Source organism: Halichoeres trimaculatus, unplaced genomic scaffold, assembly GCF_033239565.1.
Source record: "Halichoeres trimaculatus isolate MK-OKI-2021-1 unplaced genomic scaffold, fHalTri1.1 fHalTri1_scaffold_8, whole genome shotgun sequence".
In the NCBI taxonomy this organism is placed as follows: domain Eukaryota; kingdom Metazoa; phylum Chordata; class Actinopteri; order Labriformes; family Labridae; genus Halichoeres; species Halichoeres trimaculatus.
This window is the reverse complement of record NW_027437186.1, coordinates 35019952-35042348: the sequence shown is the minus strand read 5'-3', so window position 1 is coordinate 35042348 and position 22397 is coordinate 35019952. Positions and strand designations below refer to the sequence as shown.

General features: G+C 40.8%; 2 protein-coding genes and 1 long non-coding RNA gene across 5 annotated transcripts in view; 1 reads left to right on the top strand and 2 right to left on the bottom strand.

Moving 5' to 3' along the window:
- The window catches only part of itga9 (integrin, alpha 9), a 106269-nt gene extending 87635 nt beyond the window's left edge, over nucleotides 1-18634 (bottom strand). The window contains exons 1-6 of one of the 2 annotated variants that reach the window (XM_074675884.1): nucleotides 18008-18634; nucleotides 17344-17920; nucleotides 16994-17121; nucleotides 13979-14085; nucleotides 7135-7258; nucleotides 3637-3704 (exon numbers count right to left, since the gene is read on the bottom strand). In XM_074675884.1, the coding sequence (XP_074531985.1) occupies nucleotides 3637-3704; nucleotides 7135-7258; nucleotides 13979-14085; nucleotides 16994-17121; nucleotides 17344-17531 (615 nt within the window). In that variant the 5' untranslated portion in view covers nucleotides 17532-17920; nucleotides 18008-18634. Of the gene's footprint in view, nucleotides 1-3636; nucleotides 3705-7134; nucleotides 7259-13978; nucleotides 14086-16993; nucleotides 17122-17343 lie in introns of both variants that reach the window. The other variant, XM_074675883.1, reaches the window with a different exon arrangement.
- On the top strand, nucleotides 16197-20278 carry LOC141795114 (uncharacterized). The gene is made up of 3 exons (XR_012598577.1): nucleotides 16197-16319; nucleotides 16975-17065; nucleotides 20213-20278. It is a non-coding gene; the product is annotated as an uncharacterized LOC141795114 (long non-coding RNA).
- The window catches only part of golga4 (golgin A4), a 43296-nt gene continuing 40915 nt past the window's right edge, over nucleotides 20017-22397 (bottom strand). The window contains exons 24-25 of one of the 2 annotated variants that reach the window (XM_074675881.1): nucleotides 21230-21316; nucleotides 20017-21123 (exon numbers count right to left, since the gene is read on the bottom strand). In XM_074675881.1, coding sequence (XP_074531982.1) covers nucleotides 21106-21123; nucleotides 21230-21316 — 105 coding nt within the window. In that variant the 3' untranslated portion in view covers nucleotides 20017-21105. The remainder of the gene's footprint in view (nucleotides 21124-21229; nucleotides 21317-22397) is intronic. The other variant, XM_074675882.1, reaches the window with a different exon arrangement.

Genomic DNA, 22397 nt, shown 5'->3' with positions numbered 1-22397 from the left:
TGCTATGCTTAAACGTGATTCAGACTTCTTCTCACTGATCGGTGACGCTGCACCCTTAAAGCACAGCTGTGTCCCGCGGCGTGGACTGTACTTTACTGTACGTCCCTAACTGAGCGTGACGGAAAGCTGAGACGTTAAAAGGACCGTGCAGAACACGCTGGAGAACATCAGGAGGGGGTTAAACTGCTTAAAGAAGAAATGCTAACGCTAAATGGTTCAATCTAAAAGCATTCCTCTCATGCACATTTCACCTGTCACATTTTACTTTGCCTCACACTCTGTTACACTCTAAATATAAACGTTTCCTTGCTGCTGCGGCCTCATCGCTCTTCCTGCTTACACACAAACATGTGGGAAACCAACAGATATCTCTGAGATACAAGAAGGTATTGTTCAAGCAAAGATGATGTCATCCGAACACAGTAGCTCGACTGTGCTGAGGAGGAAAAGGAAACTCTTATTTTCTTAAACACTTTATCTGGTGGAACCACACCAGAAGTGAAGTGAGGCCGCGGCAGCTTGTCCGTCACTATCAGCCTATGGAAACATACGCTAACGGTTATCAGCAGATAGTCAGCAGAGCCGGCCGCTTTGACACCAACGCTCATGTATGTCTGAGTGTAGAATCCAGATTTTCCACATCATTGACGTCTCTGATCATCAGGGGGAAGAAAAATCCCCTCCAGCCTCACATATGATGTCTCTGTTAAACGTTCTCACAGTCCAAGCGAGTCAAAGTCAACACAGAAGGAGGCTCAGAGAAGAAAAGATGGTGAAAATCAACACTGATCATGTTTTTAGGATAATACTGCTGGTATAGAGTGAGAAACTAAGTTAGGAGGAGAAAAAGAAAGTGAGAAAATCTGATTTTTTTAAAGCTTCAGTGAGGAATTTTGAGGTTGTGTTGGTTTTGGCGCCCCCTGTGGACAATGCGGGAAGACTCATAAGTAAAAAAATCTCATTTTTATTGCTTCAAATGCGCAACTCAGGATGAATCTTTGGTGAGGATATTTTCAAAGAATGTCTCTTTCTTTTTTCTAGAATGAAGACTACATTTCCCATGAGCACCATGGTGTGAAGTTGTTGAAGCGAATGAATGAGTTCAGCAGTGTACAGCTGGCAGTGCATAAACAGGGTAAGAGAAAAAACAGCGCTTTTTTTTTTTTTTTTAACACTTTTCTCCCCTGATCTTGGAGCCTCCGACCACCAAAACAGTCGCTAGATTTGTCGCTAGTCGCTTTTCTCTAATTTTCTCACAGGGGGGTCCAGAAAGTCGCTAAAAATAGCAACATAGTAGCTAAGTTGGCAGCACTGGTCTGGATGCCTGTCAGCAGAAGACTTCACGAATGGACCAATGAGCAAGCACTGTGTGCTGGCAGTGCTCATGGGAGTTGTAGTGTCTTGTCTCATATTGTAATGGGTTTAGTATTTCAGATGCCATTTCAGAAAACTACAATTAAATTTTTTTTTTAAAGAATGAAAATAACAGTACCGCACAGTGACTTGGATAAGCAACTTTAATCTGATTACTGGTTTAAAAATATAAAAATAGTAACGCGTTGCTGAAAAAAGTGGTCAAATTGGAGTAATACATTACTAAAGCTGCATTTCCAAAACGTTTCTAAAGCTGCAGTCCGGTTCGGTTCAGTACGGTTTAGCACAGTTTGGTACAGTTAAAGGGCAACTCCGTTTTTTTGACACCTGGACCTTATTTATAGGTGTGTGCATGCTCATATACTCACAACAAACATCGTGCAGCTCAGAGTCCTTCAGAAGTTATTTAGATCCAGCTGATTTTAGCCGCACTTAGCGGGGGCCACGGCAAGGGAGCTTCAGCGCGGGACATGATCTCTGCAGAATCACTCATTTCGGTTATATTTTTTCATCCATCGCCAGTGTTATCATAAAGTCAGCTCGTCTACCGTCTTCAGACTACGACTTCGAGTTTGACGGTTGTCCTTACCGGTTTGAGCCTGAGTACACGGACGAGGAGCTCCATGAAAGAAGGATGCAGAGGGAGAGAGACGAAGAGCTGGCTCGAGAACAACAAACAGGAGCACGTCCACGACTCAATGTGAACTGGTGGTGCGCTTGTGGACAGTGTTCGCCTATGGCAACAGAAGAGGACTGTGTTTGTGATAACGATGGATAGCGATGGATGAAAAAATATAGCTGAAATGAGCGATTTTGCAGAGATTATGTCCCGCGCTGAAGCTCCCTTGCCGTGGCCCCCGCTAAGTGCGGCTAAAATCAGCTGGATCTAAATAACTTCTGAAGGACTCTGAGCTGCACAATGTTTGTCTGAGTGAGTATATGAGCATGCACACACCTATAAATAAGGTCCAGGTGTCAAAAAAACGGAGTTGCCCTTTAAGCCTGATCCTGTTTGCGTTTCCACAGCAAACTGTGCCCTCTCGTGGTAGGTGGCATGTAAGCCGGATGCCGAAAACCGCAGCTGTTAAACAATAGTGTGATGCCAAAGCAGCACGACACAGTTTACCCCACTAATAAATCCAACGAAGAAGAAAAACGTGACACATTAAACAAAGAGCACAGATGAAGACATGCATCATTTCATCCTCTCTGTGATTGGCATGTAGCTCTTTGATATAAAGAACAATCAAGTTTTGTTTCAGAGAAGTCTGTGAGCCGCCAGGAGAAATACAGCCGCTGTCACACAGGAAGTGACGATTCTTTCGACCAATCAACAGTTTTCAGTGTTGTAGCTCCACCTTCTGAGTGTGGATCGGTTCAGTCTGGCACCCATACGAAAGGGTCCCAAAAAGTGGGTTATTAGGGGATCTGTCCTGGGATAAGTCAGTGGAAACACCACAAAATGTGCGCCGTACCGAGACGAACGAACCGGTCTGCCCGGTAGAAACATGGCTCAAGTAGCGTGTTACCAGCATCACTGTTGGAGATAACCAATCCCCCAGCTACTTTATTATGAGTGATGATATGTTATTGATGGTTTAAAACTCTTGTGAGAAGTTTTAAAGATGTGTCACGCTAAAATCAAAATGTTTTGACAGTCAAGGAAGTGATTTCTAAGCCTAGTTCGTGAAAAGATGTTTTTAAAATCAGAGATTTTACAAAGTGATGAGACACAAACCAGGACACATGGGGGAAGACTGGCCGACAGGAAGTTAAACAAGATCAGAACAGAGAGAAGATCTAGGTTAGACTGAGTTTTACCAAGACAACTTCTAATTTTTTTTTTATTATTTAACTCTACTTCTATTTTAGAATAAACTTCCTGTTAAGAGACTTTAAAAGCCAGAAATGTTACGTTATCTTTTGTTTTGTTTTCTATCCTCGTCATTTTCTGAGCATCACTATAAAGATGATAAAGATAAAGATGAAGTTTGATTGATGATAAGAGAGGAATAGGTTAATTCCAATAAAGATATGTGAAAAATAAAGATATCAAGTGAAAGGAATGAAAGTATCAGAAAAGGTCTTTGCATGGAAAGAAATTCAACAACAGCGATAGAGGAGAGCTCTGAAGGATGACTCTGTTTTTGCAGACTTACTCAGAAAACCCCCTGGATGAAAACAAACAGCTTTCTGTGTGATAGACTGACAAAAAAGAGAGTATTACAAGGATTAGGAAGATGAACAAGCACTGTTACTGACCTCCATAAAAACTCCCGCAATCCCAGCTTGGCACGAGCCGTGCTCTTCCCCGTACTTCTGCTTATAGTCTGCAAGAAAAAACAAACCACAAATTATTTCACTGTGTGCCTGAGCCAGCGTTTACTGGAGTTTTTCCTGCATTCCATATGGAGCTCGTCAAAGTCCCGGTCCCGTCCACCAGGAGTCTGGGGGCAGAAAGCAGACTGCCATGCCACATCCAGCAGGGAGACCACGTTCTTCCAGGGGAGGGGGCACAAAGCGCTCTCAGGTTACAACAATATTGAGCTTGGATCTGCGCAGAATGCTCTGGAAATGCAAAGCGGGGCTGGCTGCTCCTCAAGAAAGTCACGGAAGGAAGTGAAGTCCTGACCCGGGAGCACAATTAAGGTGTAGAGCAGTCTTTGATGAAGAGCTCTGAATGAAATATTACACAGCACATTCGTTTTTTAATGGGATTTGGTTTTTAGAGTCGTGGAGGTTGTGCAAAGGAAAACAACCTGCAGCCTGAGAGGATCTGATTAACCGCAATCATAACAGAATCTCATCTGATTCCTCTACCTTTCAAACAAATCCTCTCATCAGAGGCTGATTCCTGGAGATTCACCACAAAGTGCATGCTTAACAAAGTTAAGGTAATGCATTCAAGCGTTTAGGCTTTCTGTGAGTGTTTTCTCTTTGCAGAAAGGTAAGTAGTGAACAAATTTTCCACCCACTTTGGAAAAACGCTCGTATGTTCAGCTTCAGAAGACAGAGCTGGCTCTGCAGCGCTCGTGTTGGACTGGAGGAGGCAGATCACACTTCAAGGCTCTCCTGCTACTGTCCTCAGAGCCAAAACACCACAGAGGAGCCAGATGCAGACGTGAAGGCTGCACAGATGACGTGCAATGATGAGATGACCCCTCAAGAAGCTAAAAGCTAACACTGAGCAGTCATGATACCTTTCGAGAATTTGCTGGAATCAAAGTTTTAACTTCTCCCACCACTTTGCAACAAGAGCACAATGCTAATCTTTTTTTTCTTACACAATTTGATAAAAAATACAAAAAATCAGCCTTTATTTTCATGCAGCTTCTGACTCTAGCATCGTCGTGCTGCATGATGACTTTAAAGTGTGATAAAGTGTGTGCAGCATCAGTCTGGCTGCAGGGTTTAGATCTTTCCTGATGGACTGTGCAGGAGAAAAGGGATTAGCCTCGTAGCTTTAGAAGTCAGGAGTCAGAGCAGAGGCATGCAGACATGAAGCGTTTTGTCTAACAACCAGCAGGGGAGGAGAAGAAGACCGATAACACAGGGTAAAATTGGAGGAGTAAGGAGTCAGAAGTAACCAAGCTCAAATACAACTCCCAGAAAAACTAGCAGCAGAAGTAAAGACTTAGCCTTGAACACAGTTTCGAAGTCCTGCCCATTTTTGTGTAAATATATGCAGAACGCTTCATCGCACTATAATCAAATCTGCTTTGTTGTAAAAACTTGTTTGAAAGAAAATGTAACAGAGACAAACTTTTTCTTGCGCCTGTCTGTAAACACATTTAGCTCTGCTGCATTAATGAACAAGATTGAACCAGTTTATATGGAGTCTCCTCAGCTTTTTGAGCCAGCCTCCAGTGGACACTTGAGGTACTGCACCAAGATTTCTTGATGAAAAGTTGAGCTTGATTCTGACATCTGGATCTCTGCTCGTCTTTCTTTTCTTCACTTTCTGAGACTGAGCCTACACATATATGGATGTTAAATTTTTGCCTGCAAGACCAATGATACTTCATTCTTTAAAACTTTGACCTATCGGCCACATTTGGAGACACTGCCTACGTCATCTTTGGTGATATCACAGCATTATACTCATGTCAGGGAAGATAACAGATTATTTAAGTACAATAACAGCAAAGTCATAACACAAGCAACCAAACTCCCTGTACTGAGGTACTGAGTACCATGTCTTGGTACCTGAACGCATCCTTGTGACTGTGAGGGAGAAGAAGAGTAGGAGATTTTCCATGCTGGACGTAAACACAGCAAGTTTATATGTGAAGAAATAAATATGATAAATTGAAAAACTTAATACCAGAGGTGTCATGTAAACTTTGTCTTTACTGAGTAAAGTTTGAGGTATCTCTACTTTCCTGGAGTAACTATCTTTCGGACGACTTTTTACTTTTAGCCTTACATTTTCAGGCAAATGTCTGTACTTTTTACTCCGTACATTGTACATTGTGTGATCCATCACACCTGTACATGACACAAATCACACCACACTTCAGCGAGGACACAACAGACGTATGTAGCACAGTACGAAGATGTCCATGGCAGAGACTCAGGGGGGCAGATGGACTATAGGCCCCTTTTACACAACGTTTCATCCCAAAACACTAAAATGCAGTGAAAAAATCTGCGCTTAAATGGAAAATGCTGTATTAAGCATGCCAGGCCTGTATGTGGTGCTATGACAGTCTATTCCAGAATCAGCTTTTGGTAGATCTCAACAAAAACTGCTCCCCCTGGTGGCTGGCTGCAGTATAGATTAAAAAAAATCCATCTCCCCAGTCATTCCAGATGGGCTGTGGTCAAACTTTAAAAATATTAATACACCTGGTAGAAATGTTTCTCACGTCTGGTTGTTGTGGGGATTTGAAGATTTTATTTGGCTGCCTTGTATTCAAGCGCTCTTTTTTCTGAAAAGTTTCTTTTTCTTTAGTTATACGAGGTTCCAAACAAGGTTTTACTTTACATTTAACGATTATTGACAGCTGACATTCTTGTGTATTTTTTTCGGGGATTGTAAAATATGTCGGGAGGTAGAGTCAGGAAGAGATTAGACTCTCTGGCAACGTTGGCCAAAACGCAACAAAACTTTTGCATTTCCCCCTAAAACCATTGTCGTGTAAACGGCCCCATAGGCTCCTGTGGCACAGCCCAAGCTTTTGGCATTTTTCCCCCTTAAGTTACTTTAACTTTTATTCTTTAGGTAGTTTTGAAACTTTTTACACTTTTACTCAAGTAAAAAGCTTAAGTTGATACTTCAACTTCTACCAAAGTCTTTTTAAACTCTGGTATCTAAACTTCTACTTGAGTAATGAATGTGAAAACTTTTGACACCTCTGTTTTTTTAGATCCTACTAAATTGTAACCAGAAGCTTTGGTTTAACAGAGCTACTGCTGATGTAAGCTGTTTGTTATACTTAAATTTTACCTGCGCTGATAAGCTTTCAACATCCTTTAGTGAACCACTGTGAACATTATCTTCAATAATTTTAAACCAAGCATTAACAGACAATAAAGATATTTAGTTTAGGTCCCTTTCTATTGGCAAAACACACATAACATCATCAAAATATCAAACACAAGAAGCAGAGATGGAGGGTTTTGGTCGACTTTCTGGACTAACACAGACCCTAAAGCAGTTTTTCTGACCTCCATCAAGTAAATTCATGGGTTTAATTTTCCCCAAATCAGATGTAAAAGCAAAGTGTCACAGTCTTCAGCACCGTGGTCTTACTGTACCTTCATAACAGGGGATGAGCGGCTTGGTCTGTCCCTGCAGGGTGGGGGGGATGATGGAGCAGTAGCCATGAGGGAGGATGTGCTCCGAGTCGTAGTAGATGTTTTTCCAGCGGTGAGCACAAGCCTGCAAGAGAAAGTTGGGATAGGAAAACAAGTTTAGAGACTTGCTTATTCAGTAAACACAAACACTTCAGACTTCAGTCAGCTGTTTCTCCACCACCGTGATTACTGAAGCCTCATCCTCGCTGGGATGGAGTCAGCGCGTCTCTGCGGCTGAATGATCGTCAATGAGAGGGATTTAAAGCCACCCATAACCCCGACCAAAACAGCCACGGTCTGTGGTGTGAATATCTGCTCTGAGAGAGCTCCTTAACGCACAGGAAGATAGTTTTCACTTTAACGTTTGTGTTCTTACAGTTTCATTTCAAAGCAGCTCCCCCCAACACAGCTGGAGGAGCCAGAGAGTCCGACGGTAAAACAAAGGATCAAACAGGAGAGGACGAACTCCCACTCCGCTTTCTGAAACTGACAGCGAGTAATTCAAAACAATATTTAGCTTCTGTGTTTTTCAAAGTAGGACATTCCCCAGAACAGCGAGCTAACAGGATAATGCAGGCTGGATTTCAGGCGCTGCACACATCAGGCCACATAAATGTGTAAATGTGGTAATCATTGGGTGCCCAGAGGGGGTGGTGGCGGGGCTCCTGTGGCTGTGGGGACAGAGCTGGATGCCTCTGAGCAGCCAGAGTTCACTTCATTTCCCCTCCTCCTCCTCTGCCAGGCACACACACGCAAAACACTCACACAGACACACAAATACACACACACACACACAGCCAAACTGAAGGAGTATAAGGGTTCTGAAAACTGAGGGCACACACAGCGGGTCGGATCAGTGTGTGAGTCTGTGCTCAGAGCATCTGGGAACAGTTTTTCTCTGCTCATAACAAAAAGAAATGATGCTTTTACATGTTTTATGACTCAAAAAAGCAAAAAAGGTCATTTTTACAATAGTTTTACAGTAGTTTGAATTATTTTTCTCTGAATCTGCTCCAATGGGAAGTTGTCAGATGGAGCGATGAGCGTCATTTTCTCTGAAAAACAAAGTGGTATTAAACATCCCTGATAAACATGTGAACAGAAAACGTTATAACTTCACCAGTAAACTGCTCTCACACAGAAACCCACTCAGATGCTGCTGTATTTCACATTAGGATCAATTTCAACCTGAGTGAGTGGGCGCCGAGCATTTTTCTGCACAGCAGACCTGACATGATGAAACCAAGCAAAGATGTTTGTAAAGCAAACTGACATCTAATTTTTTTCTTTATCATCCCCTATTTTGTTGTTTCACTGACTGTTTTTACTTTGCTGCTGTTGTAAGTTAACTTCCAATGTTTCAGCAATGGCAATAAAAGATCTATTCTAAGCAAACTGTCACGTAAAGAGGCGTTTAATGAATGTCTGTGACTGATCGAAAACCCAGTCTGATCATATGATTGGAAACCAGGGCCGATCACATGGTTACAGACTCTTTAAGAATCAGACATTACATCCAGATCAGGGATCAGATTTATATCCTCATTCTCATTATTTTTTGTATCTACAGAAAAGGATCAGGGCCACTGAAAAAAATATATATACATCCATTTTTTGAATTAATATTTTTTTCTGAGATTTAAGTCAGAATTTTAAAAAAGAAAAATTCTATTTTTTTATTACTATTTCTCTTCTGAGCAAAAAGTCAGATATTTAAGATTTAAGTCAGAATTTAAAAGAAAATATGGCAATTTTTTGTCGCTATTTTTTTCTGAGAAGAAGTAAGAATTCTAAGATTAGAGTCAGAATAAAATAAAATTGTCCAATTTTTTCATTACTATTTTTTTCTAAGTTCAGTCAGAATTTAAAAAGGAGAAAAAATAAATCATTTTTTTTAGTTACTATTTTTCCTCTGAGAAAAAGTCAGGGATCTGAGATTAAAGTCAGAATAAAAAAATCTGTCCATTTTTTTATAACTTTATTTTTCTGAAGTTAAAGTCAGAGTTAAAAAAAAAGAAGAAAATATATGTATACTTTTTTTTTTAATTATTACTTTTTTACTTCTGAGCAAAAAGTTAGAAATTCAAGATCAAAGTCAAAATTAAAAAAAAAAAAATTATGGCAATTATGGAAAAAAGTCAGAAATCTGGGATTAAAATAAAAAAAATGATGTCCAATTTTTTAAAAAACTTTTTTTCTGAGAAACTGCATTTTTTAAAATATTTTTTAACTAACAAAAATTCAGAGATTTAAGATTTAAGTCAAATGTAAAAAAAAAAAAAAAAAAATCTTATTTTTCTGCTTTTTTCTGACTTTAATCTCAGAATACTGACTTTTTTTTTTTTTTTTTTTTTACAGTATTTTGAGATTTAATTAAGAATTCTTAGATTAAAATCTGAATAGAAAAGGAAAGTCCCAATATTTTTATACCCTTTTTTCTGAGAAAAAAAAATCTTCAGTTTTCAGCAATTCTGTTTCAAAAAATGTGAAAAATGACAGTTCCGTATTTACTAGTGGTGGGTGGTGGTACAGAGTCAGACTGTCTCAACTTTACATTGTAACAACGCAGGTTATGACATCATTTTGCTTCAGTGACACTATTGGTTGAATAAAGCTGAGCAGAACATGTCAGTAGCTGCGAGCGCGATGACTTATTTTCAGCAGATACTCAAATTGAAAGACTCAGAGGCAAAATAAAACCTGATTGGGACATCGCTCTCTGTGACCAATGGCAAAAACTCATAGATCAAATTAAACCAGACAACGTGGTCAGAGTAAATCAGAGTTGGAATAATCAGTTTAGGAGTAGTAATCCCCCACAGAGTATGACTGATGCTCGTTGTTAGGAGCTGATTTTCATTTTTATTCTGTGAAACATGTCAGAGCCTGAAGTTTTACATCAGCAGAGACGCTGAGTCAGGACTTGAACCAGCCTTTAGTTACACAAACATCAGTCCTGCTGGAGTAAACAGTGCATTCTTTGCCTCCTCCGACTCTCTGAAGGGAGATGCTTTGTCAAGACACACCAGCATCATTTCTCCTCCTTAAGCAGAAGCAGATTGATGAGAAACGTGGATCAGCTGATGTTCACGAAGCAAATAAAAGAGCTGAGGAGGAAAAAGCAGCTAGAGCAGCTGGTGTGTTTCTGAGGGGACCGTGTTGTCATGTTCGTGCTCGGTTTAAGGGCTCACTGGTCACAAACAAGGCCCTCACTGATGAAATCACCACTGGACACATCTGCCAAGCAGCCGTTTTCCTCCTCCCTCTGCGCAGGAACGTGAGGCCGTTCAGCTGAGATAAAGAAAGAACAGGCCCAGCAACACGTGGCTCTGCAGAGTCGCCGCTTTATTTATCACCGTGACCCCATCTGGACTGGAGCTTAGAGCTCAAAATCCCCAAAAATGACAACTCCAAGGAGTTTTCACATCTCCACCGCCTGCCTGACGAGTAAAGCCAAGGGTAATGGTTTGAAATCCACGCCAGAACATTCCTCTAGGTATAAAAAACGAACAAAAGACAAACACTTTGAAAGGAACAGAGGTTTTATCGGGCCGAGCAGTTATTTGGACGTCTGCAGGAGGAATTCTTGTGATTCTCCGACTCCCAGAGGAGGAGGTCAATCAGCAGCAGGTATTCGTCCACATCCACACCTGACGGGAGCGTTACGGCCCAGCAGACGCCGTCAAACCGTCCTGAAAGCAGCAGGTTCCAGTCATTACCCCGCGCTCAGGAGACGGGGTTAACGTTTAATGAAAGGCTGGTCTTGACGGGACCACCGCAGAGCGCTGCAGCCTAAACAAACCGTGGCAGCTGCCCTCTGATCTGAGAGCAAACAGCCAGCACAGCACCTCTGGGATTAGCACCACTAGTTAGTCCACTTCTCCAAAGCCCTCTCCTGGTTTTTATAAACAACAAGCCGCTCTCGACACACTCTGTTCCACTGACTCTTCCAGCTCCAAACACGAGGTGAATGTTTCACACTGTTATGTAACAACAAAGCACTTTCCAAACTGTCTGACTTCAGCTGTTTCTGCAGCTCTGAGTGCGCAGAGGCAGACGTCATCAAACTTCTGGAGCTGGTTTTGTTGGGTAAGACGGTTTTAGGATCAAATCTGTATTTATGAGACAACAATGACAAACTTTTCCAGTCGCTGAGCGTGGATCAAACCACCTGTGACGGAGCAGAAACTGTTCGACTTTGACTTTCTCCTTGAAGGATTCTCCGCTTAAGCTGTGATCCTTGAATCAAGCATCATTTGTACACATCCTCTCCGTACTCCGACTCTTTAAAGCTTGGCTCAAAGGTTACTGCACCAGTGTCACAGACTGTTTCCAACCTGAAACATCCTGAGTCTTTGAAGCAGAGGACACCTCTACGGATAATTTGGCTCCACTTTAAAACTTTTTAAGCTTTGAAAACTGAAGGAAAACTAACTCAGACAAGCTGGAGTCTTTCACCCATTGCACATTTTACAGCCAATCCAATGAGGACATTTTCACCCAATGAGCCTCATTCACAAAAAGTGTGTATGCACAAATTTGTAATTCATCAATAGTTTCTGTCTTTGGTCTCAACCCCTTTGCAAATTGCAGCTTTTTGGATCGAGGTTGATTTTTCCATGAGGTTTGCTTCGTACACATCCAACCAATCAGAACGGTCATTGTTGAAACGTCACTAGGAGTGCACCAGTCGCAATTTTCCGGCCGATCAACGATATTTGAAAAGCCTGATCTGCAGATACTGATTTGGGCTGATACCATTTTTATTTTTTATAACTGACAGCATATAGCTTCAACGTTCCAATCTTAATTTATTGAAAATCATTGAACAATACCTGTGAATCAATAAAATCTTAATGCTTTATTTTAAACAACCAATAAAGTGTCCTGAGCGTTAGGTCTCAGAGCAAAAAGCAGCAAAGGCTGGCTGTCAGACCTTCCTGGAGGTTTATAAGATCAGTCTCATATGTAAGGACTGGCCGATCACCAATCCCCCAAAATTAAGGAAAAGGGCACCCATCGATCGGTACATGTCTACACGTCACATACCAAACATTCAACATGGCGGCCCGCTTGATTGTGTTTGTGTTGATTGTGTTTGCTTGATTTCATGCTGTTTATTTGCTTCGTCATTGGTGTGCAAAGGCCTTAACTCTGCAAACTAATGTAGAACCTCAGACCATGAGTACGCACAAATAATGACGACCAACTCTCAGAAATGTTAACATACACACTTTCAACTAAATGCCTGAGATATTAAGACTACTGTCAGTCAAAGAAAAAAGTCTATTAACAAATTCAATATAAAAAACAGTGGATTGACTAAATATATTAAATAACCATGACAATGATGCGTATTCACCTTTATTACACATATGATATTGAACCATAAAGGATAAGTTTGGTTTATACAGCTTTTACATTGTTTATAGAATGAAGTAGAACAAAATACTCACCCAGAAGGCTTTCCTGATCCAATCAGTGCTTCAAGAGATATTTAGATCCAAAATTGTGCAGTGGACGTCCGTATAATGGGATCCATCAGGGCAAAGACAGCGCGCTCCTAAAACTGCATTAATCGCCCATCATCGACGAAGACTTTGTTTACGATTGCCCCTCAAAGAAAGGAGTCAGTACTCCAGAAAGTACTGCATGCGCAGTACTTTCTGGAGAGCTGACTCCTTTCTTTGAGGGGCAAGCGTAAACAAAGTCTTCGTCAGTTCAGAGGTCATTACAGCCACACAGTGCTGTCTGGAGTGACACAGACTGCAGCAGAGGACTAACCCGGAGCGGACCATGATGGAATATTGGTTAAAAACAAGAGTTTTTGGATGATTAATGCAGTTTTAGGAGCGGTGCTGTCTATGCCCTGATGGATCCCATTATACGGACGTCCGCTGCACGATTTTGGATCTAAATATCTCCCGAAGCACTGCTTGGATCAGGAAAACCTTCTGGGTGAGTATTTTGTTCTACTTCATTCTATAAACAATGTAAAAGCTGTATAAACCGAACTTATCCTTTAAAGATGCTATGAGTAGGATCTGTTTTAAGTGCTCTTCCTCGCACAGTGTTGTTAATTACTTAAAGTGAGGCGTGTGTTTGTTTTGGAATTAAAAGGAGATCAGATCGAAACTGATTTTCTTTGTTCAAGACAACTTTTTACTGGATACAATCTGCATTTGAACAGACCAAAGAATGACTGCTGCAATAACTGCTGCTAAAGGCTAATTAGCCTTTAGCTCGTGGTCTATCTCTTTCCTGTTTCTCTTTCTTCTGTCCTTTTTCTGTCTGACAGTTAGGCTCCAGTGTCCACCATCACTACAAAATTAATCACAGAAATCGTTTACAGCAGAGAAAAACGCCGACCTCTCTTCTCCCTACTAAACTTCATCAGCCGGCGCAAAATGTATCAAAATGTCACAGTTCTCCTCATGACTTTATACATGTTCTGACCAAATTAATATCCACTCAGACTAATTTATTATTCAGTAAAAATATCCAGCAGCTGTTTTAATGTGTGGTTTATGTTTTGGAGACTTGTTGCGATGAAACATCGTCTCCTGAGAAGCTGGTATTGATTCATTAACAGAAGCGTATTGTGTTTGTAATCTTTCGCTCCATCTCAGCCTCTTCCTCAGCCCGTAAAGATCCAAAGCAGAAGAGGAAAAGCCAGAGGAGGGTTTTAATGCTCAGACCCGCCGTGGTTTTGCAGTGTGGTTCGTGTTGGACGTGTAACAATGATGTGGGTATAATCAGGTCTGTTTGGTGGAGCTACAGCTGCGTGTGTCGTCTCCAGACTCACCAGGACTTTGCCGTCAGCTCTGTTCTGTCGGGCCAGGCTGACCCCCATCCACTCGTCGTCTCTGTCCCCCTGACACGTCTTCCCACACGACTCTCTGGGCCGGTTTCCTACGAGACAAAGAGAGCAGTTACAGACTCTGAGTCATCTGGAGGGAGGATGTGCAGCACGTTGCTGATCAGCGCTGCGTCTCCTGTGTTTGCCTCTGTGCTCTGCTGAATGTGCAGGTGAGTTTTACACACTCCTAAAAGTGTGGATCAAACGTCTGAACGGGAACAATCTGTGGTTATTTGGACTATTTCACAACACCTCTTCAGTTACAGAGCAGCTGTCAACACCGTGAAAGTTTTACTCCAAGAAAAACACCCAGAGTGAAAGTTCCTGAAGCCCACAAGCCTGGTGTTTTTGAAGCTGGTATCAAAATGTAGCGCTGCTGTGTTTCTGAGGCTCTATCCTCTAGATTTGAAAAGACACAAATGCTTTCAAGAAACCTTTAGGAGCCTAAAATAATGAATGTTTTCATGGTTGAGTAATCCAGCAGTTATTTTTAGAGTGACTAAATGTTGGAGCACAAACAAGGACGTCCCATCGGATTGTGATATCAGCCCAAAATGACTTGGAGAGAGTGCAGCACAAACCCTTCATCAGGTCTGTCGTAGACCCTCAGGAAAAACAAGATGATGGAGGAGAAAATTACAGATTTAAAGGAAAAGGTTGATTTTAACTAAACTCAAAGTACAAAAACTAAAGAAAGACAGAAATAAAAATAAAAAACAAATACAAAAAACAAGAGATGAAATCTGGGCTCCTTTTTGGGTGCCATGAAAGACGGATTCGGTGAAACTTTCTTAGCCTCACATGTCCCAAGATTCATTGCAAGTGAACGCCGAAGATGATGGACACGGCCAAACTCCAAAAGGAGTCCTGATTTATCCAGATGTGAAGGATTTCTTGCAACAACTATGTGATTGTATTTCTAAAACACTGAAGAAGATTTTGTTTTACTGTGGAAAAATCAACTAATTTGGCTCCTTTTGAGTTATACGCTGAGGAAAACTGTTCTTCTTTATAAATGTACTCATTATTGAATAATTCTATGTTCTAAAATATAAATTTTCTGAAAAAAAACACTTTTTTGATTTATAAATTTTTTATTTTAATCTATTTTTTAAAATCTAATATCTCAGAGTGCTGTTCAAATGTTGAAAATGTACGTTGTTGCTGAACTCTTACATGTAAATTGTGGTTCTTTACTCTATTAATAAAGAAATAATTATAATAAAGTAAAATATTTTTAAAAATTACAGTAAAAACATCCTGTTTTATGTAAGGACCCTTGCAGTGTACATGACTCCCGGTCTTTCTGCAGCCAGCCTCAAGTGGTTTCTCAATAAACAGCTACTTACAGCTCTCATCTTCATATTTGGAGTGGATCATCACTTTTTATGGCTCATTTATTGGTCGTGGACTCCAAACTGGTTTTGTGTCTTCAGTGATATTTTTACTATTTTTGCTCCTGTGTTTGTCTGGAGATCCTACATGTAACCATGGCTGCATTGTTTACATGTGAAATCAGCTGTTAGCAGCCTGTAGCATGTCACTGCTAACTGGTGCTAGGCCGGATGTTTCCCCACAAGGTGAGGAGAAGGAGGTGAGGACGACGTGCTGAGCTAAGAAGTGACGACATGGACCTGTCCTTCCATCCATCGTTATTGGGAACGTAAGATCTATCTCCAATAAGATGGACGAGCTAGCTGTGCTAACCCAGCAACAGAGGGAATACCAGAAGGCAGAGTAGCATCATGCTATTCACAGACATGGCTAACAGAGCAAACACTGGAAGAGCTTCACCTGCTGTGAGCAGACAGGATCCAGGAGACAGAGACTGAACAGACTGCTGAAGAAGCTCAGTCCTGGACCCTGTGGAGGTGGAGGCTGGCTGACTGGACAATGATGGACAAGCTGTCAGCATCTATTTTCTTATGGAGCTTTTTGCACTTTCTATACACTTTCTTACTTTGGTTTTCTTGATTTCTGCTGCAACTCCTCCTGAATAAATAAAGTATTTTCTTTTCTTTTCTAATCTATTCTGCATAGGCTTAATTTTTCTGTGTTCCCTTTGACTGGGACACTGCTTATGTAGAGACAGGTGTGAAAAAGACACAGGTGAAACACATGAGGGTCAATCAACCAGGGGGAACTAAACCAAACACAGGGAAACTCAAGACAGAGACAAGATAAATCCAAAACACAACAAAAAGACCAAAACATGACCTGAACCAAACTAAAACCACAAGGAGCAAAAAACAGGAAACAGAGAAAACACAAGAAGACTATGGATGAGGTCAACTCCAGCATGTTTACATCCTTCAGTCGAAACACACCCTGCTATAAGAAGATCATCATCACTTCTTCTCTTAATAGTTTGTGGATCCAGCTCAGTGGCCTGTATCTGTGAGCGTGTCCTCTCCTCACTGAGCACCAGGCAGGACACGCTCCCTGTAATCTCACATGTTTATTCTCTGGTGACACATTGACTGAGCACGGAGTTAATATTAAAGCCATGCCCCAGCTTCCTCCTGACCACGAGCAGAGCCGGGGTTCAGATCAGGGGGTAGGGGGGAGGTCTGCCGCTCAATCTTTTGGCTCACGTGCTTGGAAAATATTAGTGGGAGCATAAATCATATTTATCATAATATCTATGGACCTCTGCACACAGAACCCTCTTTTCTCGTCTCCATCGAGCAGGTTGAAGAACAACTCCAGGTCTGTTAAGAGCAGAATAAGGCAGCATTATTCTGATAAAACAAAACAGATGCTTGGGGGAGTTTGTGCTGAGTGGATGAGGAAAAGCTGCAGGAAAGCCCAGTGTGTGCATGTGTGTAGTCAACCTTTCTGTGTGTATTTATGAGGTCGTGCTGCTGTGTTTGGATGCATGAATTGCCCTGAAGCTGAACTCATTGTATATGTCATTATCCTCTCCTGTGTTTATGCTGCAGGCACAAAGCGGGGACTGACCTCTGCCCAGGTCCATCTCTGTGCAGCGGCGCTCTGGGTTGCTGTGAACTCGGCACTTGAACACAGCTCCAGGTGAGTGCACAGAGCTGCTGTAGGTGGAGTTTGCCCGTGGAGCTCCGACTATCACCCTGCAGACAGGAGGAGAGGGGAGAGAAGAGGATGGGACACAAACACTCCTCAAACAGACCCTGAAACTTTCTCTCAGCTGAGGAAACAGAAATCTTCCATCTTTAATGTCTGTGGGTGTAGCCTTGGAGAAACTCTGACAAACTTTGAAAAATCCAAACTCATTGCATCATAAGCAGCTACGAGTAAAAGCTTTTCCAGGAACATAACAAGAGTGGACTCACCAGCGTGTGTTGTCATGATAATGCTCCAGCACAGAGTAGCCAAAAAAACTAGAGTTAGGTCCACGGAACACCAAAGGATGTTCTAAGTCTACATTGTACGAAAAAGCCACTGAAATAGAAAGATAAGCGTAAAACACGTGTTGAAGTCCCGCTTTTAGTCTCCGCAGCGGATCCATCCCTTTGCGCATCGTGCGTAAAAACGCAGAGAAAGTGTCCAAAAAGAAGAAAAAACTCTCAGGAGGACTTGTCAGCTCTGCAAAGTTGTTACAAAACTCTTCTTCACTTGTTTTCCCCTCGTTTCCTGAAGCGTGCAGGCTGTGACGGCATGAGGAGCGGCTCAGGGAGGAAAGTTAACGGTCCGGTAAATAACGGTGCGTCAGCTTCTCTCCATTCTGTGTCAGTCTCACAGAGTCGTTGCTCGCGGCCCTGCCGTGGAGATAAATGCGGTCAGGGTAGTCAATGCGAGCAGCGGGGAGCTGGGCTGAGTCTGGAGAAAGGAGGAGGTCCCTTCAGAATAAAAGTACGACTGGGAGGTAAACTTTCTCCAAAGTTGGTGACTCTCAGCGGAGGTTTTAATCTGAAAGGAGAAACAGGAACATGAGGAGTTTGTTTTTGTGCTGATTTGATGCTTCGACGCGAAGAGTTTTGAGGCGCAAAGAATCACATTTCACCCGTGGGCTTTGGGGGCTTCATTCACCTTAACAGAGAGGCTGAGGGCGCACTGCTGCCACCTATCGTCTCCCAGTTACACTGAACACACACATAACATGGTTTCACTTTGGAACAAGTCAAATTAAGCACATTTACTGATTTATTTCTCAAAAATAAAGGTGAAAAATTTAGAAAAAGTGACTTTAGAAAGTCAAGACTAATTTGGAGAAATTTTACACAATAACTCCTCCTCATGGAGTTTCTGGCTTTCTCTGTCTGCAGCTGTGGCCAATGACACTAGTTTGATGATTCAAGATTACCTGAAGATTTTAAAGAAGAGGATTAAGGCCACTGAAAAAATTACTTCAATTTTTTTTTAATTACAATATTTTCTGAGATTGAAGTCATAATTCTGACTGAACTTAATCTCTAAATTCTGACTTTTTCCTCCTAAGAGTTCTGACTTTTTTCCCCTCGGAATTAAAGTCAAAATCAAGGTTGGAATTCTGGTTTTAAAGTCAGAGTTCTGGGATTGCAGTCACAATTTCTGAGATTAAAGACTGAGATTGGTGTCAAAGTTCTGACTCTCTTTTCTCAGAATAAAGTCAGGTCAAAATGAAGGTCAGAGTTCTGGGATTACAATCAGAATTTCTGAGATTAAAGTCAGAATTCAGACTTCTTATTCTAAGAATTAAAATTAAGTAGAATTACAGTCAAAAGTCTGAGATTAGAGCCAGAATTATGATTTTTTTTTTTTCACAGAATTCTGACTTTTTCTTTCCCAGAATTGAAGTCAGGTTAAAATAGGCGTCAAAATTCTGGTTTAGAAGTCAGAGTTCTTGGATTACACTCAGAATTCTGAGATTAAAGACTGAGGTCAAAGTCAGAATTCTCACTTTATTTTCTCAGAAATTAAATTTAGACATAATTATAATTAGAATTCAGGGATTATGGTTAAATTTCTGGGATTAAAGTCTTAGATTTAAGTCAAAATTCTGACTTTTTTTCTCAGAATTTCAATCAGGTTAAAGTTAAGGTCAGAATTCTGGTTTTAAAGTCACAGTTCAGGGATACAGTCATAATTTCTGAGATTAAAGACTGACATTAAACTCAAAATTCTGACTCTCTTTTGTCAGGATTAAAGTCAGGTCAAATCATGGTCAGAGTTCTGGGATTAAAGTCAGAATTCAGATATTTTACTCAGAACTCTGACTTTAATCTCAGAATTAAAATCAGGTCAAAATTAAGGTCAGAATTCTAGTTTTAGAGACAGAGTTCTTGGATAACACTCAGAATTCTGAGATTAAATACTGAGATAAAAGACAGAATTTGACTTTCTTTCTCAGAACTAAATTTTAGGTCAAATTATATTCAGAATTCAGACTTTTATTCTCAGAATTAAAGTCAGGTCAGAATTAAGGTCAGAATTCTGGGTTTAAAGTCAGAGTTCTGGAATTACAGTCAGGATTTCTGAGATTAAAGTTCTGACTTTCTTTTCTCAGAATCAAAGTCACGTCAAATTATGGTCAGAATTCTGGGATTTCAATCAGAATGCGGGATTACACTCAGGATTCTGAGATTAAAGACTAAGATTAAAGTCAGAATTCAGACTTTTATTTTCTCAGAATTAAAGTTAGTTCAATTTACGGTCAGAATTCTGGGATTAAAGTCTGAGATTAAAGTCAGAATTCAGATTTTTACTCAGAGTTCTCACTTTAATCCCAGAATTCTGCCTTATTCACAGATAAAACAGTAGATACATATTTTTCTTCAGTGGCTGGACTCCTCTTATGTCAGATTTACACTATTAGGAAACAAAGATAAGCTTCTGCCTTTCGCAATCATCTTGCAACACTTTTGTTTGTTCCTCATCTCACTTCCTCAGTGAGTAACTTTCTAAGAAATCTGAGATTCTGAAAGGAAACGGACGGAAGATTCGTTGTTCAGCATGTTTTTTTTTTTCTGTTCATGTGACAAAATCAGATACAAAACAAGCTGTTTCCTGGATCGAACAGCATATTGTCAAGACTTCAAACGAGAGGGGTGTGGTGTCAAAGTTTACCACTGAGGTTTAAATCTATGTACACTTCAGATGCAAAGTTATTAAAGGAAAAACTTAGCAAATGGTGATCAAATTTGAAAAATGTGACAAAATGTTTGAACAAAATCTTCTATCCTCTTTCTTTCCTTTTCTCTCTAACCCTGTGTTTCTATCAAGGAGAAAAGCTGAAGAGGTCAAATGAAGGTCGCCCTGGCTCGGACATCAGACCCTCGACTGACAGATCTATAAAACACAGATCTGCTCTGATGTCTGCATTCCTCTGCTGTCTTCACACAGGACGTTATCAGACTCATCCTCTGTTACACGGCTTAACCACTGTAAAACCCGGCGCAGAGATAAGTGTGTGTGACTGAGCACATGAGGCAGTGTGTGATAATCAGGATGAAAGAGTGACAAGTCGTTCTGTAAATAAGATTTAATCTGTTATTCTGAAAATGTGTAGCAAGTCATACAGAGCCATATAATACAGTTTAATTACCATAATACAATTTACAGTGTTTCTTTTCTTAAACGTGTGTTTCTATGTCGGCTTCAGTGACAAATATAAAGCGTAGAAAAAGCTGTGTTACACAAACGAGGTCCAGAGGCCGGAACATGTTAACGTGGTGCGAGCGCACAGTTAAAGGGTCGTTTACAGTTTTACACAGGAAGTGATTCAGACACACAGCACAGCACAGAAATCTCTCAATCAACCGACCTGTCAGCATCAACACCAGATCATCAGATCATTTATTGCACAAGCCAATCCTCATCAGCACGGGCTACGACGAAAAGAAACCATCAACTTCATCTAAAACCTTTAAATTAACAACGAGGAGAGAAGTGGATTTATGGAAGATTTGTTTCTCTAATTCCCTCATACCTGGAGATACACTCACACATACTGCACCACACACACCACACTATGCCCCACTGGTGCTCCAACACACACTCACACACACACACATAAAATGACAAGAAATGCAGAGAGAAGGGCGTGATGAATCCATGGCAGTCTCCCCTTCAGCAGCAGTAGCAGCAGCAGATTTTCTCCCAAAATACCCGAATTATCAGACACGTAACCACGGCTGAGGAGAGACACAGAGGAAACTCAGTCACATGTTCATCAAGTTAAGTGAAGTGTTTTATTTAAGCTGCTAAAGGTGAAGGTTCAGGAGGTGAACACATGCTTACAGCAGCTTTCGAGTCTTCGTTCTCTAAAACTTTTTGCGTCTGGTCCGGAGGGAATTTGAGCATGGAGGTGATCACTTTGGCCATCGTCTGGAAATAAAGAAAAGAGGTTGTGTTTATTTGTTTATTCACATTTATACAGTCAGAATTAAGGCTTAACATTGCAATGTCAACACAGTGTTTTAAAATGTTAAGATGTAACGAAGAGAAAAGTAAAAAAATCAGCTTCAGGAATAAATGTGTGACGTCAAAGCTGAAACAGTTTGAATGGTTTAACAAGACTACAAATGAATTTGTCTAAATTTTCTTCATGAATAAATTGTCACACCACTCTTGATTTATGGTATAAAAGTCTCTTTAATACATTGAAATACATAGGGAAATAAAAATAAGCTTGAAACCTGTTTATTTTTGCCAAAAAGGCTGTCTTTTTGGATTGGTGTGTATGTGGTTTCTGGTGTTTCTGCAGCCACCCTCTAGTGGACACTCTATGAACTGCAGCTTTAAGAATTCTACATCAGCTTTCTCTTTCTCGGTTACATATTTCAGCGATTGAGCTCAAACTTTGTTTTTATTCTGCACTTTGGTTTGTGTTTTGTTACTGATGGGAGATTGTTAAGATTTTTATACATTGTGCATTTTACATGTTGACATATTTCAGTGCTTGAGCCAGAGGTTTGCTATTATTTACATTTCTGGACTTAATTTTGTGTGGGATTCATTAAAGAGAGGATTCATATTTGTTTTTCATATTATTCTTCATCTGCAGTGTTTTGATCCTTACCCGCATTTTATCTAACAATGCTATGAGGAGGATCTGTTTTTTAATTCGACTGCTACTCCACCTTGTGGCCCGGAGGCTCCACACACTGTCGTAAATTACTTAAAGTGAGGCATGTGTTTGTTTTGGAATTAAATGGGGATACTATCAAAACAAATTTTCTTTGTTCAAGACAACTTTTTATTGGAAACAACGCGCTGAGGTAAGGTATTTATCAGTTAGGTAGCGCTACAGTTCGAGATGTGACATCAAGCAGACGGTGTAGTAGCCGGCTATATGTAGTGCTATCGGCAGCCCGGTGCTCTAAGACGTGTCTGTAATGTGTAATGTTAGTGAGTTAACTAACGTAACCTCACTCATCATTTTATTGATAGACTCTCAAGTTTGAAC